This window comes from Prionailurus viverrinus, chromosome D1, assembly GCF_022837055.1.
Source record: "Prionailurus viverrinus isolate Anna chromosome D1, UM_Priviv_1.0, whole genome shotgun sequence".
In the NCBI taxonomy this organism is placed as follows: domain Eukaryota; kingdom Metazoa; phylum Chordata; class Mammalia; order Carnivora; family Felidae; genus Prionailurus; species Prionailurus viverrinus.
In genome coordinates, this window is record NC_062570.1 from 55,376,813 (window position 1) to 55,392,960 (window position 16,148).

A 16,148-nucleotide genomic window follows, 5' to 3' on the forward strand; every position below is an offset into this window, starting at 1 on the left:
AAGTATTGGGGAGGGTGCCCTACCATTAACCATATGGATGGGAGAATATGGGATGGGGGAGGATGAGTCACCCAACAGTGTTCTTCCTGGCGTAGAAAGATGAAGGTCAATGGGGGTGCCGGGAACACTCACCTGCTGAAGAATCACCATGTCCTTTGTCAGATGCTCTTGCTTCCTGCCTGGCCAGATACAGTTCTGCAGAGGGAGAGACCATGTGAAATGTCTGAGAAAGCCAGCCCTGGCAGCCTTGAGCCTGGCTGGGGTCACCTGGGCTCTTCCCAGAGCCTCAGCTACTCCTCCCCCTGGGGAACACTCCCTCCCTGGCTTCTCTCCCTCTGGCCACAGCCCAGCCTGCGTGACCTGAGCCTCAGCCACCGTCACCAGCTCCACTGCCCAGAGCAGCTGAGCTCTTCTCTTGGTTACAGTCATTCAGAGATTTCTAAAGGGCTCCTAGGAGCCCCCTCCCCTGGACATATGGGCAAAGGGACTCAGAGAGGGACCAAGACTTGCCAAAGTCACACAGCAGGGCAGGGGAAGTTCAGGAATAGGACTTGATTTCCAGCCTCCCAGCTGAGGGCTGCCCGAGCAGTTTGGGTGATGGGAGCAGCCTGGCCCGAGGGGAGGGTCACCGGCTAAGTGTTACGTGCTCATGCATGCCCTGCTTTAAGGATGGGGGCTCTAAGCCCCCCAGGCTGGCTTTTAAGACCCAGCACCATGTGGCTCCTGATGTTTTAGTCTTGCCTCTCACTGCTTTCTTCCTTCCCTGTCCCTGCACCTAGGCCATCCTCAGCACCCACAACTCCTGAAATACACCAACCCTTTTCATACCTCCTGGCCTTTGCATACACTGACCCCTCTGCCTGGAATCCCGACTAGTAAATTCCCACCTACACTTCATGGCTCAGTTCAGACAGTACCTCCTCCAGGAAGCCTTCGCTGACCACCCCCAGGCTGCCAAGAGCCCTGATGTTCCTGTCTATCCAGCCCTGACTATATGCATTATGTTATCAGGTCTGGGTCTGTCCCCACCTCTCTCCCCGCAAAGTTGGGGGTTGATCCAGGGCTGGGGGTGGGCTCAGCCACTGCCTCACACAGCACAAGGCCAGGGCCATGCCCAGGAAAGAACGGTGGGACCAAGCGTGGTGATCCGCGGCAGCCCCAGCCACAGGCCCCGTGTGAGGCCACTCTGGCCCCCAACCTGCCCCCCAGGGCGAGCATCAATTTTTCACAAGGCCCATTCAGAGGCGCTGGGGCATTTGATCCTCTGCCCAGGACACTGCCTGACACCTGAGCCCTGACCCCTGCCCCAGAGCTCTGGAACACAGCAGGCGCATGGTCCTTCTGGAGACCTGCACCCAGCCCGGCTGGCAGGGAAGGCGATTCAACAAGGGCCGGCAGGCAGCTGCCATGGGGAGCCGCATCTGTAGAGGCTGCCTAGCCTCGCCCTGGCCTCCTGCACCAGTGTGAGCCTCGGGAGCTGGGGAGGGCCAGGGCCTTCAGGGCTCTGGAAGGTGGACGGGTGGCAAGAACATGGAATTTAATGGCCACACCTAAGAAAAAAAAGCTACAGGATCAACTTTTCCTAAAAAGAAGAACTAATCCAGGTTTAAGTTGACTGCTTTTTGACTTGACAAGAGGGAAAACAAAACTGTAGTTACAGTTTATGCCCGTGCCTGACTTTACCTTGTTCCCACAACAACCCTGGGTGGTAGGGCTTCCTATTCCCCTTTCACAGATGGGAAGCTTGAGGCACAGAGGAAGGAAGTCACTTACTCAAAGAGAGAAAAAGAGGGGCACCTGAGTAGCTCAGCTGGTTAAGGGTCCGACTCATGATTTTGGCTCAGGTCCTGATCTCACGGTTGTGAGATTGAACCCGGCGTTGGGCTCACAATGAGCATGGAGCCTGCTTGGGATTCTCTCTCTCCCTCTCTCTGCCCTTCACCTGCTTGCACACTTGTTCTCACTCTCTCAAATTAAAAAAACAAAAAAAAAAGTGAAGGAAAGGAAAGGAGGAAGAAAGAAAGAAAGAAAGATAAAGGAAGTATTAGAGGCCAAAAGACACTCTCTCTCTCTTTGCCACTCCAGTAATTTGCCCTGGTGCCCCGGCCCTGGTCACAGACAATTCACTGGATGCCATGCCCCTTGATTCTTCCTTTCTCCAGGCTACGAGCCTCCATCTGTCCAGGCTCAGGACAGTTTCATTCAGTGGCTACTGTGGCTGGAATCCCAAAGGTGGCAGGAGCAGACCAGGAGTGAATGCCTATGGGGGCAGGTGTTCCAGGCTGGCCCAAGCCCGGGATCCCCCTTCTCCCAGTGCCCAGGACAGTGGGTATAGCCCATGCTTACCGGGGTCCCAGCTCCCCACTCTCAGCTGCTCACCAGACCGCACACAGCTGCCACCTGCACGAAGAGCTCAAGAGCTGGGGTCACGAGTCTGGGACAATATGCAGACACACGTCCCCTCTTCCTCTGTCTTGTTCCGAGGCCAGTCACTCCGTGGGTGGGTGGTGGAGGGGGGGGGGGTCTCTCTGGATGTGTCAGGTTTTCACCGTGTGACTGTCTTGTCTGCCTCCCAGCCTCTCCCTTCCTTTCCTGGCCAGGATGGCTGTCCAGCGGCACTGCTGCCCTCCCCACGCCCTGCTCCGGAACCTTCCCTCAGGAGGCGGAGTCGGAGAGGCCTCCGAGACCTGGGTGCCGTGACATCAGCGTAGGAGGCAGGCTGTACTGCCCAGTGGGGAGCTGGGGGCCCTGGACTCCCTCCGCTGTGCTGCTGAGCCGTGCGAGACTCAGGCGAAAACCACCCAGCCCAGCTTCAGCTGCCTGCTCTTATATGCGGTAACACCACCTGCTCCCAGCACGTGGGCAGAAAACCTCTTAATCCTGACCTGGTCACTGATTTGCTGAGTCTTGGCACCTGCCTGCCCTCCACCAAGCTGTTTTCTTCTCTGTAAATGGCTGTTTGACAGTCTTGAGAGGAAGGGACCTGGCAGGGCAGGGCAGGGCCCCGGCAGGAGGTCGCAAGCCCCATGTTCTGGCCCTTTCTCCCCAGTCCCCATACACACACAACCCCAGATCCACTTCCCAAGGGCTCCCCTCAGATGCAACCCCTGAAGCTCTTCACTTCAACACTGTCCTCACAGCCTGTTCTGGGGGTGGGCAGGTCTTGTCCATAATCACCCAGGAAACTTTCTTTCAAATCAACTGACTTGGAGAAGCCCTGTCTATTCCAGGGACGCACTGAAGTAAAATAATGTGACTTACAAGTGGGGGCTGGACATGAACAGGAGGAGCACACAAAATGTTACGAGCACTGGCAAAGGGTAACATCGACGACTCCTTGCTGAGACCTGGCAGGTGCTTGTCACCATCCTTTGCCTCCTGCCACGTGGCAGCTGCCCCATCAGTGCACGCCTCTCTGGAGGGAACTTCGGCTTCGGCAGAGGGAGGCACTCCTTGAGATCCCCATCCTCTATAACTGAGGTGTGTCGGAGGTGTGTCCGCAACTGGGGCGGGAGGCCCAGTGCGCCACCTGCTGGGCACGGGCACCGCTGCCCTCCAGAGCGCCCCGGTCTGGAACAGTGAGGGAAGGCAGCACCAGGATTCTGACTCCGTCTTCCTGACCCTTACAGGTAGCCGGCTGCTAGAGGCTTGGCCAGGGGGCCCCAGCAGGAGCTGCTGCAGGTCGCCGCCCCCACTTCCGGGGGAGCACCTGCCATTGACACTTGCTACCCACCACTCCCCCAGTCAGCTCTCTTGCGGAGCCTCCCAGGCTGTCAGCCTGCAGATGGGAAAACTGAGCCCCCCAGAGGAACACTGAGGCAGAATGCAGGCCTGATCTGCAAGGACAGGCCCAGCGTGGTATGGAGTGGAGAGGTCCGCAGTGATCTCCAGTTGATGTAACAGCAACAGTGTACTCAGCACCCACTATCATCTAGTTTGCTAAGCGGGGCTCAGAATTCACAATGTCCTTTGCTCGCAGTCCTGTCGAGAAGCCTACAAATTGGCCTTAATTCATCTTCCCTCACTCCCCACTCCACCCCAGTCATCACTGAGCTCTGTCCACTATTTCTCCCCAGCCCCTAACCCCGACTGGGGCTGCCAGCACCTTCCTCTCAACAGCCTCCCACACCGCCTGTGCCCCACAAACCCAGGTCCTCTTCCTGTGGCTGTCTCCCTCCCTCCATTTCCCACTTGCATCGGGGCCTCGACCTGCCCTCCCGGGTAGGCTGGAAGCTCCCAGAACTCCCACTGCCTTACCAGTCACTCGCTGGGTGGCATTTGTTAGGACTGGAGTGTTCCCATTGGCCTTCCCCACTAGTTTGTAGACTGCCCAATGGATGGGATTGTGGCTGCTTCCCTGCATCCCCAGTGCCCGGGACAGGGCTTGGGATGAGGCCAGCTGAAGCAATGATGGAATGATCCCAATGACCTCTGCCCACAGATGCACCGGGCAGGCAGTGGGACCCAGCCTCAGCTGTTAACTCTCAAGTCCTCCCTCACGAGCCTCTTGACCAGAGGGCAGTCACCTACCTAAGCCTGGGAATATTCCCTCCATTGTCCCTCACCCCCAGAGGGACAGACAGATACAAGAAAGTCTTTCTGGGACTGTAGTAATGTTTATTCTGAGAACAGAACAGGCATCCACTCCTGACCCCACGGTAGGCCCTGAGGGGAGTAAAGCCCACATCCGGGTGGTATGGACCAGAGGCCCTGCCCAGATGCAAATGGGGACTCCATGGGCCCCACGGGCTGAAGGGTGTATCAGGTGAGCAGAGCAATTGCTCTCCCCACCCACCCTCCAGTCCCAGCCTGAAAGAACTCTATCCTCACCCGCCCAGCGATCAGGGAGGGACATTTGCACAGCCAGGAGCCAGCCTGGCCCACTCAGAGGGGCAGGAAGCAAGGAGAGGGCTGCCAAACCCGTTTTGGGGGGGAAGAGGCAGTGCCCAATCCTCAGACTGAAGCCCACATAGGCCCGCCAATTGATCCTGGTTCGCCCCCTAGCCCAAGGGGGCATGGCTGAGCAAAGACCCATGTTTCCGCCCCAGAAGCCCCAGGCTGGCCCTCACGTCTCCACCCCAACTTGGGAGCCTTCGCTTGAAAAAGACACTGGGAAGTGATTACATGAGTGGATATAGTGTGCACGCATACAGAGATACATAAAGGGTACGGTTTTGCCCTTATTCAGCGCTTGTTAGCGAGAGTGCTGACGAACAAGAACCATTAGCCCCACTTTGCAGAAGGGAAATCGAGGCACAGGAGGTTTCAGTGACTTGCTCCTGGTCATGTGGTCATGTCCCAGCCCCAGGCCCAGGTTCTCGAGGGCAAGTCCCAGCTTTTCGAGAAGGAATCCTCTTGTCCTCCTTGTTCAGTTCCTGGCCCCTCGTGCGGCCCGGGGACCAGGGCACAGGAGGAGAGCTGGCCACAGAGTGAGGAGGCAAAGTCAAGAAGCCAGCACCTCCAGCCAGGACACCGCCGCAAACAGCCAGATCTGGAGCCAAACATTCGGGTGCCCAAAAGGAATTCCCAGCAAGGCCACAGGAATTCTTGTTCTTGAACCACCTGGGCTTTTTCATTTACGGTGCCCAGTCTGGAGCCAGGGAAGGGCACAGAAGGGACCCGAAACAGGTCATGGCGCCAACGCTCACCAAGAACACGGGTGGTGCCGGCTTGCGATACGTCCAAGTAAAAAAATACCCTCTTATTCACCCACCTGCAGGCCTCCTCTGAGAAGATGTGACTTCCCCTCCCCCCCTCCCCCAGCAGAATGAAAATAAAATCAGGGGAACCACAGGAATTGGGAGTTTAAGATGAAAAAAGGGGTTCAGGCTTTCAGTTTTCCTTTAAAAACCCCTGGTTAAGATTGATTAACACTAAAGAATATAAAACATTGAGGACTAAAGGAACGTTTTGGTCCAGGCAGCAAGAGGAGGGCTGCATTTTGCAGGGAATGTTGGAAGAGGGGCCTCTGGTCAGGTGACGGATTTACCGGTCTCCTGCCAAGCCCAAGAAGTGATCTGAGCCCAGTGGGCCTGAGACTGCCACCCCAGGGCTCCTCCCAGGAAAAGCCCAGGTCTTGTAGCAGAGGGGGGTGTGAAAGCATGTGCCTCCCCTCAGGTCCCCATGCCCGCCACACCCTCCTGGCCAACCAAAGGGGGGTGTCCTCCTGACATGAAGGCAGTGGAGGCAGGAAGATGCCACCATCCCACTAGGGGCCTTCACCCAGAGGCTAGGCGTGAAATCGGAACCTGGGGTGAGGCCGCAGCCGTGTCTGGGCGTCGACCTCTGAGAGGACCCGGGCAGGGGTGAGGCCCCGGGTGGATGCCAGGTCTCCCAGAGCTGCAGGGAGGGCCCCAGCTCCAGCGGGCGTCTCATGGGCATCATTTATTCATTTGGCAAATCTCTGTTGAATAAATAAATGAATGGGCAAGTGGGCAGGAGTAGAGAATGAATGACTGTCACTTGCACATTTTCCTAATTCCAGCCTAAGCAGAAACCCGGCAACAGCCAAGAGTCCTTTCAAGGTGGCTAGAAAACCAGGTGTAGGTGACAGAGAAAGCAAAGTCTGGGACACGGGGGCGGGTCCGGGACACAAGGGGCAAGAGTGGGGCCTGGGGACGTGAAAGGTCCTGTGTAAACAAGTGACAGGTTGGCACTCCGTCGGCAGACAGCAGGGCCTTGAGAAAACGTTTTCAACGGATAGAGTCCCTTAGCAGTGGTGACAGCTGGGGTCGGAAGAGCTACTGTAAATCTCAGGCAGGAAGACTCCTCCGTGAGAAGGGAATGCTTCGGGGTCCTTGGGACACTGAGGCCCCAAGAGGGGCAGAGGCCTCCCAAGGTCACACAGCAAGTCAGCGGAAAAGCTGGGAAAAGGCCCCCAGTGTCCTGGCTCCCAGGCTAGTCCCTGGCCTGGCTGGGGACATGCAGATGGCGGTAAAACTGTGGAGGCCAGGCAGAGGGACAGGGGTCAGACGGCCGTGAGGGACGTGCTACTGAAGACACATACAGCAACCGTGCCTGGCAGGTCGCTGGGCTGCCGGCTGCTGCGGTCCTGGAGGTGGAGGGTGTGCAGGGCCTGGAGGTCATCCGGGTCGGCCTTCAGGTGCACCTGGCCCAGGAATTCGTCCTTCAGGACTCGGTGGTTCCAGATCTGGGAGGAGACAAGGTTTGGGTGGGGGGGGTAATCTTTAAGAGCAGGAGTATAGGTCTGTGGGGGTGCTGGTGGCAGGGCCCTGAACCCCTTTCTTGCAGTGCAAGCCTTGGCTAAGAGGAGCCCTGCATTGCCTCTGCCTGACCGTGAACCCTGGGCAAGGCCGTCCCCTTCCGGAGCCTCAGGCTTCCTCCCATCTGTCAAACTCCCTTCCATATACAGTCTAGTCTGTTACTATTAGTTCTGCCACTGACCTTAGGTGACCTTGGACAAGTGATTTCCCCACGTTTAATACGAGGGTTGGATCAACGGCCCCTAAGAGTCCTTTCAGCCCCAACAGCTATGGATCTGTGATTTGATCCAGTGGGGCCCAGTGTTAGGAAAACTTGGAAATCCTACAGTGGCTTCCCCAGAGTACCTGGGCATTTGTTTACTGATGGTTTCCACACCCCCCCGGGGAGGCCCCAGCCTGTGCCGGGAGGACAGAGGACTTCCCACTAATGAGCCCAAAATCAACATCCACGGGCCACCTTGGCCTGAGAAGGGAAGGAAGCCCAAGTCCAGGACCCTGGCTCTCTGGCCCCTTGCTCTGGGGAAACAGCCACCCCCACTATATGCCACCTTGGTGCAACCTCTCCAGGTGGACCCACTTCCAGTGGGATTTAAGGAACAACTCCCAAGCCACGGGGGCAAAGCTGGCAGAGATGACCACTGCCCCCAGCCAGGAGACTAACCCTACTGTGTCTCAAAATCACACCATCTAATACAAGTCACCCCACAGGGGGCACTCTGGGGCACGAGCAAGGGCCGGCAAGAGAATTTCCAAGGCCATGCATACCATGTCAGGGACAGAGTGGGAACCAGAATTTAGTGTTCCTGGGTCCCCAAGAAAAGCTCTGCCACCCTGGGCCCAGCCCCCATGAGTGGGAAAACATCAGGCAGGGGGTCCAGGGGAGACCCTCAGGATGGTGGGGCTCACCTGGACTGTGATGGGCTGGCCTGGCTTCTTGCGGTAGAAGATGCCTTTCACGTTGTACTCGGGTGTGGAGGTACCTTTCTGCACCGCCGAGCGGACTTTGTCCCCTTCACACTTAATGATCACATAAGAGTTGGCCCCTAGAGAAATTGAGTGGGCCACGGGGTGATGATGGGGCCTGGGGCAGGACCCAGTGGGACAGAAGTCTGGGAGGTGATTCCCCTTCCCAAAGCAGAGGACGGAGTTCATATATTCAGAAGGGACAGCACAGCCTGACTCCCTTCCTAACTTCCAGAGACAGGAGGGGGCAGACTGGTCATCTCTGGCCTCCATGCTGTTCCCCCTGCCCAGAGCACTTTTCTTCCCTATCCCGCCTTATCGGGCTTCATATCTTAATGCTGCCTCAGCCTGGAGAAAGGCCACCTCCTCCAGGGAGCCTTCTGTAAGCCCTGCCTCCCAGCTGTCTGTCCCTGTGTCGGACTGCCCCACCCCACGGGAAGCTGCCCCAAAGCAGGCAGCAGAGCCCGGTCCTCTCTACGCACCCAGTTTCATTCCAAGGCTGGGTCCCGAGTGGATGTTAGGAAAGGTCTGCTCATTCAGTGACAGCAAGAGAGCTCGGGAGGCTGGGTGTCTGTTGCTGAGCAGTGGGGAGGGGGCATGGGCCATCTCCTTGGGGAGGTGGGTCCCAGAGCTTTCCCCAGGCGAGCTCACCCGTCGAGGAGTCCTTGAGACCGGTAGCCCCTAGGATGTGCACCTGGGTCACCTGCTGTGGGTAGCCGCACAAGGAGCTCCAGCAGGAGCGGGGAGGCTCATCTAGGCGCAGCTCCCTGGTACAGGGCAGAGGAGGAGAGGGGTGAGGTGGTGGAGGGGGCCAGGGAGATGGAAGGTGAGGGGGTCCGAGAAGAGGGCAGGGGAGGGGAGCAGTATGTAGTCCAGACGTTGCTCATCCTGGGCAAACCGCCACGGGCATCCTGCTGCTCTCTCTCTACTGCAGGGAGCCCCGTCCTCCCGGAGAGAAAAAGCAACTTACTGAGCACCCACTGTGTGCCAAGCCCCCTGCTGGGATGTTACAGGTATTATTTGTAATCTTCCCAAAGCCCTGGGTGATCACGCCCATTTTACAGATTACGAAGCGCGCTGGGCTCAACGGGAGAAGGGATTTGCCCCACAGCTGGACAGAGGTGGAGCCTGGGCCGGCAGGACCCAGGTCCCCAGAGCCCACCACACGTGCTGCCTCCCAGGTCTGCACTGTGTGCAAGGAGCACTGAATCGGGGCTGTCCTAGGAGGACAGTGTGGGGGCTCACGGGGCCTGCACCCCAGCAGGGAGGGGATGGCTCTAGCAGTCCGCCTAGGCCGACTCGACCACTGGGGTCGTGACCTTGGAAACCACGCCCACCCCAAACCTCGATCCCCAATTCTGATCTGTAAAATGGAAAGGTCAGGCCCCCGCTTGGGGTCCAGGACAAGCAAATGAAGAGAGCAAAAGCTTTGTAAACTGTGAAGTGCTATGCACATATGAAATACTGCCCCTTTATGTGGCCAAGAGAGGCTGGGACAGAGGAGCAGGGGAAGGAGGGGAAGGACGTGGGTGCTCACGTCAGCCCAGGGAGGCTGGAGGTCTGGGCTCCACGCCTCGGGCAGACCCTCAACGTCTCCACAGATTCCGGGTCAGCCTGCTATGGAATCCGGCCCTTCCAGCCCCGGCCCTGAGCCAGCCCCCTACGCACCGGCAGTTGGAGGGCACGTCAGTGAAGACCCGGAGGAGGAACTCGCCAGTGTGGCCTGGCTCGAAGGTGGTGGGGATGATGACATAGCGGCCCTCGGGCTGGTCCGTCCGCAGGAAGACGCTGCGCGAGTTGATGTAGATGGAGCTGGCGGCCCTGTGCTGCAGACCGTGCATGCGGTACTCACGGTTCTCCTCCACCTGCGGGGAGCGGGGAGGCTGGTCCGCACGGAGCCCCTGGTCCCCCCACCTCCGTCGCACATCGCGCCCTTGCTGCCGTGAGAAGAGCGACCTGATCCATTTACATGAAATGCCCAGAAAAGGCAAGTTTACAGAGACAGCAGTAGACGAGTGCTTGCCTAAGGCTCGGGGGTGGACGGTGGCAGGGAGCCGGACGGCACTGAGCGGTGCCGGCTAAACGGTGTGAGCTTCCCTTCTGGGGTGATGAAAACGTTCTAGAATCGACTGGTGACAGCCGCACAACCCTACAAACGTGCTAAAGGTCACTGCACACTTTAAATGAGTGAACTGCATAGTATGTGAGTTATATCTCAGTAAAGCCGTTAGGAGGAGGGGGGCAACGGGCAGCCCCCTGGTAACAGCGACCGTGTCACTATCTGCCCACAACACAGCACATGGCCAGGAGATGACATCACCAGCTGCCAGGACATGCCAGACAACTCCTGGAACGAGTGGCATGATAAGCTACAGCCATGTCACTTTAGGTCACGACATGTCAAAGTCACAACACCTCAGCACGCAATGGATGTACCAACCCAAGGACACGAACAAAGTGTCATGATGGGACTGAGCGCCTCAAATGCAGGGGCTCAACTCCGACCACGTGCCCAGCACGTCCACGTGATTTCCCGAGGTTCTCGGTGTCTGGCAGGCCCGTGGCATCCCGCTATGCCAAGTGCCATCACATACCAGGTGTCACAACACGAGGAGGGCCTCGGGTCCCAGGCCAGGGGGAGTGGCCAGCGGCAAGCCCACCTGGCTCTGCCCAAGATCCTTCCTCCCAGGGCCCAGCAAGGCCTCCACCTCAGGGGGACCCAGAGGCCTGAGGGAGGGGCCTCCCAGGGCCTGGCCCTGACCACCTTCCCATCCACCAAATAGCCAGTGGGTCTGTGGCAGGAGGAAATCAGGCTGAGGGCTCCCATGGCCACTGACCCCAGGCAGGCTGGGCCTCTGTGGGTGTTCCAAATAGGGCTCACGCCACAGCATGCCCATGGCATCGGCCATTGTGGCCAGAATGGCAGGGATGATGTCAGTGGCCAGAGTATTCTAGAGTGTTCTCCCCCAGGCCAAGGTGGCCTAAAATCCAGCTCCCTCGCTCTCCTCACCCAGAGCAGGGGTCCCAGCTGGCCTCACCTTGTAGATGTCAAAGCCAATGGCCAGATTTTCACCCTTGCCATCCCGGCGGGTAGACTGTTTGGGCCGCTGCTGGATGCAGATCAGCACTTCATCTTCTGGCTTCTTGACATCAAAGATATACTGCAGAGAAGGTCAGGGAAGAGAGACACGGCAGTGAGACCGGGCCGGAGACAGGCTTGCTGGCTCCTGGAAGCTGGGCCAGAGCCGGGCCTCAGTTTCACGTGTGAGTCCAGGTGAGTCACAGCACCTCTCTGGGCCTCAGTCCCTCATCTGTGAGATGGGCCTACGCTGCCTACGCTGCCTGAGGGGCGGGGGGACTCTGTGAGATCACGGATGCTCAGCTCTGAGTCCACACGCAGTCGGTGCCAAATGAAGGCATGCCAAACACGAAAGGTAAACAGTTGCCAGGGTCCTAACAAAGGAGGCGCAGGGGAGAGGTCCTCCCTGAGGAAGAGCCAATCCGGCCAAGTTCCCCTGGAAGGAGAGCACCGTGTGTGTGGAAACAAGGGGTTCGAGCCTTCAGCTCAGCCTCCCTCTATATGTCCTTGTAATTCTGGACGAGCTTCCTCACCTTTACCATCTGCAGGTTGCCCAGGACCACCCGAACACACCCACCCAACCCCCACTATGCAGACAGGTGCACAGAGGCCCACGGGGGAACAGGGATATACCCAAGGTCATGCAGGAGCCCCTGCAGGGCAGTGGCGACGGCCCCCGTGGCTGCCCAAGGGGCGGAGTAGGGGCCCCGAAAACACTCACTTGCGGGTTCTGAAAGAAGGTGTCCTTGTGATTGATGCAGCCCCCGCTGCGGTTCTTCTGGGGGTCCTCATGCCGCGTCCAGGCGCCACGCAGCCGGGCCTCCTCCCACGTCTTGTGGATGCTCAGGTAAGACGTATTGATCACACGGCACTTGATAATGTCGGTGAAGTATCGGCACACGTCCTCGAAGGTCATCCTGGGTGTGGCAGGGGGCGAGGCTGGGCAGGTCCCCCTGGCTGGCCACCCGCCTACTCACCCTGTGTGCTCTGAAGCACGACCCACACGGGAGTGAGTGTGGAGGTGGCGTCACTTGGCCCCTTCACATCTCTTCTGGCCTCAGTTTCCTGATTTGTAAAATGGGAATGAACCTAACAACAGCTGCCCACCTCACAGAGGTAGCGTGGGGATTAAGTAATGCAGTAAAAGCACGCAGTACAACTCCCGGCAGACGGGAGCCGGCAAAGACCAGCTGTGACAATCAGCAACGGTATTAAGCAAGGCTGCTCCCATCTTCCCAGCCCAACCCCAACCCACGTGCCCCCCTAGCTCCCCTCACCTCCCTGGCCTCCCTGAACTCCCTCTTCTCAAACCTAAGCGTACTCTCTTGACTGGGCTGGGTCTCTCTCCTTGCCCACCAAGGGCTCCCCTGACCCTGGGGCCCAGCTTAGGAGGCAGCCACTCCAAGAGGCCTCTCCTCTTCCCCAGCTGCTCTCGGCAGCTCTCGGCAATCAGGCTGCCAGCGTTACCCCTGCCCCGCGTATCCCCACCTGCCGGCATCCTGGCCTACTTGCTGAGGGCCCAGCCTGCGTGCTGGAGCAGCGCAGGGTCCCTGGAGGTTGGTACTGGGGACTGCGGGGATGAACGGGCCCATTACTGCCCAACTCATTTCACAGAGAAGCAAACAGGCGTGATTTGTCCTAGGCCACAGAGCAAGTTGGCGGTGAGGTATCTGCCCCCCCATCTGGTGCTCCCTGCTACAGGAGGCCCCCCCCCAGCCCTGGACGCCCGCGTGGGGCATGGACACACTCACCAGAACTCCCCGTCATCCTGCACGGTCACCCCCATCTTTTCCCGCTCACTCTTGCTCACTTTCTGCCACTCCTCTGAGCTGGGAGGGAAGAGGGAGGAGTGTAAGAGGAGGGACCCCACCAGGGCCACCCTGGCAAGGGAGAGGAGGCCCAAGGGACAGCCCAGAACCAGGCCTCCATCAGCATAGGTATAGTTGGGGGCACCCAGGGCCAGGCCCAGCCCGTCTCCAAAAAGCCTGTCTGGTAAGCGTGGGTTGCCACCATGCCAGGGGCTGGAGGTCTGAGAACAAGGCGGCAGGCTGGCGGGGGAAGGGCGGGATGACCTTCAAGGAAGGGGGCTCCTTCACCAGGGGCCTGGCTCCGGTCCTCACCTCACCAGGGCCATGAGCCAAACACAGAGCAGTCACCCCCATTCTCACCCCTGGTGGCCTCCCTCCCTGCTTTCTTTCCCACTCATCGCCAGACTGGGTTCTCTGTCCTCTACAGGAATCAGCTTATCCCTACTTCCAGGTCTCTTCCCTGCAGAATCCACCGCCTACCCACCCCCACACACGTGCCCACTGCAAAGTAAGTCTCCCAATGTCATCCTCCTCCCATATCCTTCAAGGCCCAGCCTGGGTGTCACCTCCTCTAGGAAACCCACCTTTGTCCTTGCCCAAGCTCTCATACTGGGGCCCACCCACCTGGGGTCTGCCCTGTGCCCGCACCCCCATCCCCGGGCCTCACGTGTCACTCCAGGGCCCGTTCCATTCCCGCTCGCCCCAGGGATTACGCAGGCGGATCATGTCCAGCTTCTCCGACTTGAAGAAGGCCAGCAGGCCGTGGCCCAGGCGCACCTTGCGCACATCAGTGATGGCATATGCATGTCCCTTCACCAGGCCACATGCCAGGCGGGCCTCCATGTCTGCTGCTGTCACTGCCTGCAGGAGGACACAGTTGCCCAGAGAGGCAGGGTCTGGTCAGGCTCCAGCTGGAGGGGCAGGGATGCTGTGTGCCTACACCACCCTCTATAGGACAGGGAAGGAATGGCAGCCCCACACAAAGGGAGGCGGGTGGGCTCCGTGTGCACAAAGCCCCCGTGGGGCAGCTAAAGTGGGGTGGCCCAGGAGTGCATTGGCGTTAACTGGCACAGGCTCAGTTGTGCAACTGTTAAAACATTAGCTTGAAATCAACATGGTGGGAGCATTTACGCCAAAGAAATCAGCAAACGCTATAAAGCAGGGCTTTTTCTTTTTCCAGAGAGCCAGACTACGGACCCACCACTGGTGCCTGCACTGAGCCCCAGCTCCCCCACCTGAAATAAAAGCAGTCGATGAAATAAGACAATCTCCTGAGGCACCTGGGCCTGTGCCAGGAGCAGAGTCTCCCTCCCTTCTTCCAGGCGCCTTGTAGCAACCCTGACTAAGGGACCCTCAGATGCACAGACACCTACTGCCCCAATTACAAGATGCCCGTAAAAGGCGGATGCTGGTCAAACAGCAAGGTATTTCATAGTGTAGGGGGTCAGGGCAAGGGACCTACAGCTCGTGCTGCCCAGCACCGGGGAGGGGGCTGCACACTCCAGCTGCTCCCCTCCACCCATGAGGCTGAACGTCCAGATTATGAGCTAGTCTGAGCAGGGGCTCTGCCTGGGACACCCCAGTAAGGGCTGATGATGGGGAGGGCTGCCTCTGTGTTCTCACCTTGATGGAGGCACTGATGAGGCCTCCTCGGCTGTGCACCTTCAACACACGCTCAAAGAGCTGGTTCCTCTTGGCCTCATCGTTGGCAAAGCCACCCTCAGTCAGGTCGATGGGCTCGGAAACGCCACCTGTGAAGTCCACCAGCGCATCCGCCGTGTTGCCTCCATCCAAGGCCTGGTAACAGCCCGCCAGCCTGGGGAGCAATGTGGAAAGAATTCCCCGCTCATGCTCCCCAACCTGTCTAAAACCCTCGCCTTACAGGGGAGATCTGGGGGACTCAGAGAGGTCAAGCAAACTAAGGTCACACAGCAGGTCACGGCAGAGCCGACACTGAAATCCCCGTCTCTGGCTCCCAGGCCAGCGTTTGTCTCCCTGAACCACCCCGTTTTATCACGCAAATTCTCCTTAGCCCTAGAGGTCTGTCTCCAACACTTAACTGTCCAGAAACCGAGCAATTCTTCTCAAAAGTATTAAAAACTCATGTATCTTTTGAAACATCAATTATAAATAATTAACGTTATTTATAACAACGTAAAACTAGAAATCACCTAAATGTCTAACAACAGGGAATTGACTTTAAAAACTAATGCTGCTGTTAGGGACACCTGAGTGGCTCAGGTCATTGGGTGTCCAAAGTCAGCTCGGGTCATGATCTTACAATTCGTGAGTTCAAGCCCTCTCGTGAAGCTCTGTGCTGACAGCTCAGAGCCTGGGGCCTGCTTCGGATTCTGTGTCTCCCTCTCTCTCTGCTCCCCCGCTGCTCGCACGCTCTCTCTCTCTCTCTCTCTCTCTCAAAAATAAATAAACATTAAAAACAAAAAACAGAAAACTAATGCTGCTGTGGGTGCCTGGGTGGCTCAGTCAGTTAAGCATCCGACTTCAGCTCAGGTCATGATCTCATGAGTTCGAGCCCAGCATCAGGCTCTCTGCTGTCAGTGCAGAGCCAGTTTCTGTCCCCCCTTTCTCTATGCCTCTCCCCTACTTGTGCAAGCTCTCTCTCTCAAAAATAAATAAAACATTAAAAAAAAAATAAAAACTAATGTTGCCTCTGTGCTCTGGGATATGAGGTAGCCATTGAATGAAGCCTTGTAAAGGAATTCCTACAGCAGGCAAAATACTATTACTAGCTTGTTACTTTTGAAAAAACAATACAGCTGGATTTCAATGATGTTTAAAATGTATGCAATAATTTATTTAAAAAACATTAAGCATCAGGGTGTGCCTGGCTGGCTCAGGTGGAAGAGCATGTAACTCTTGATCTCGGGGTTGTGAGTTCAAGCCCCGTGTTGGGTGTAGAGATTACTAAAAAAAAAAAAAAAAAAAAAAAAAAAATCACAAATAAAAATAAAAAATAAAAAACATTAAGCATCTACTATGTGCAACATCTCAGGTGCTAAGGGCCACAACTGTGGCTTCTTCTTTAAATGTTAGGGAAAGGGTTGGGGTCTTGAA

General features: G+C 57.5%; 2 protein-coding genes across 5 annotated transcripts in view; both read right to left on the reverse strand.

Annotated features, from left to right (window-relative positions):
* Nucleotides 1-2,605, reverse strand: part of MYO7A (myosin VIIA) — an 85,121-nt gene extending 82,516 nt beyond the window's left edge. The window contains exons 1-2 of the mRNA XM_047878445.1: nt 2,347-2,605; nt 133-195 (exon numbers count right to left, since the gene is read on the reverse strand). Of these exons, the coding sequence (XP_047734401.1) occupies nt 133-150 (18 nt within the window). The 5' untranslated portion in view covers nt 151-195; nt 2,347-2,605. The remainder of the gene's footprint in view (nt 1-132; nt 196-2,346) is intronic.
* A 1,991-nt stretch (nt 2,606-4,596) lies between these two features.
* Nucleotides 4,597-16,148, reverse strand: part of CAPN5 (calpain 5) — a 52,271-nt gene continuing 40,719 nt past the window's right edge. For all 4 annotated transcript variants that reach the window (XM_047877763.1, XM_047877764.1, XM_047877766.1 and 1 more), the window contains exons 5-13: nt 14,697-14,889; nt 13,741-13,934; nt 13,017-13,094; nt 11,987-12,182; nt 11,225-11,347; nt 9,855-10,051; nt 8,838-8,953; nt 8,130-8,266; nt 4,597-7,150 (exon numbers count right to left, since the gene is read on the reverse strand). In XM_047877763.1, coding sequence (XP_047733719.1) covers nt 6,968-7,150; nt 8,130-8,266; nt 8,838-8,953; nt 9,855-10,051; nt 11,225-11,347; nt 11,987-12,182; nt 13,017-13,094; nt 13,741-13,934; nt 14,697-14,889 — 1,417 coding nt within the window. In that variant the 3' untranslated portion in view covers nt 4,597-6,967. The remainder of the gene's footprint in view (nt 7,151-8,129; nt 8,267-8,837; nt 8,954-9,854; nt 10,052-11,224; nt 11,348-11,986; nt 12,183-13,016; nt 13,095-13,740; nt 13,935-14,696; nt 14,890-16,148) is intronic.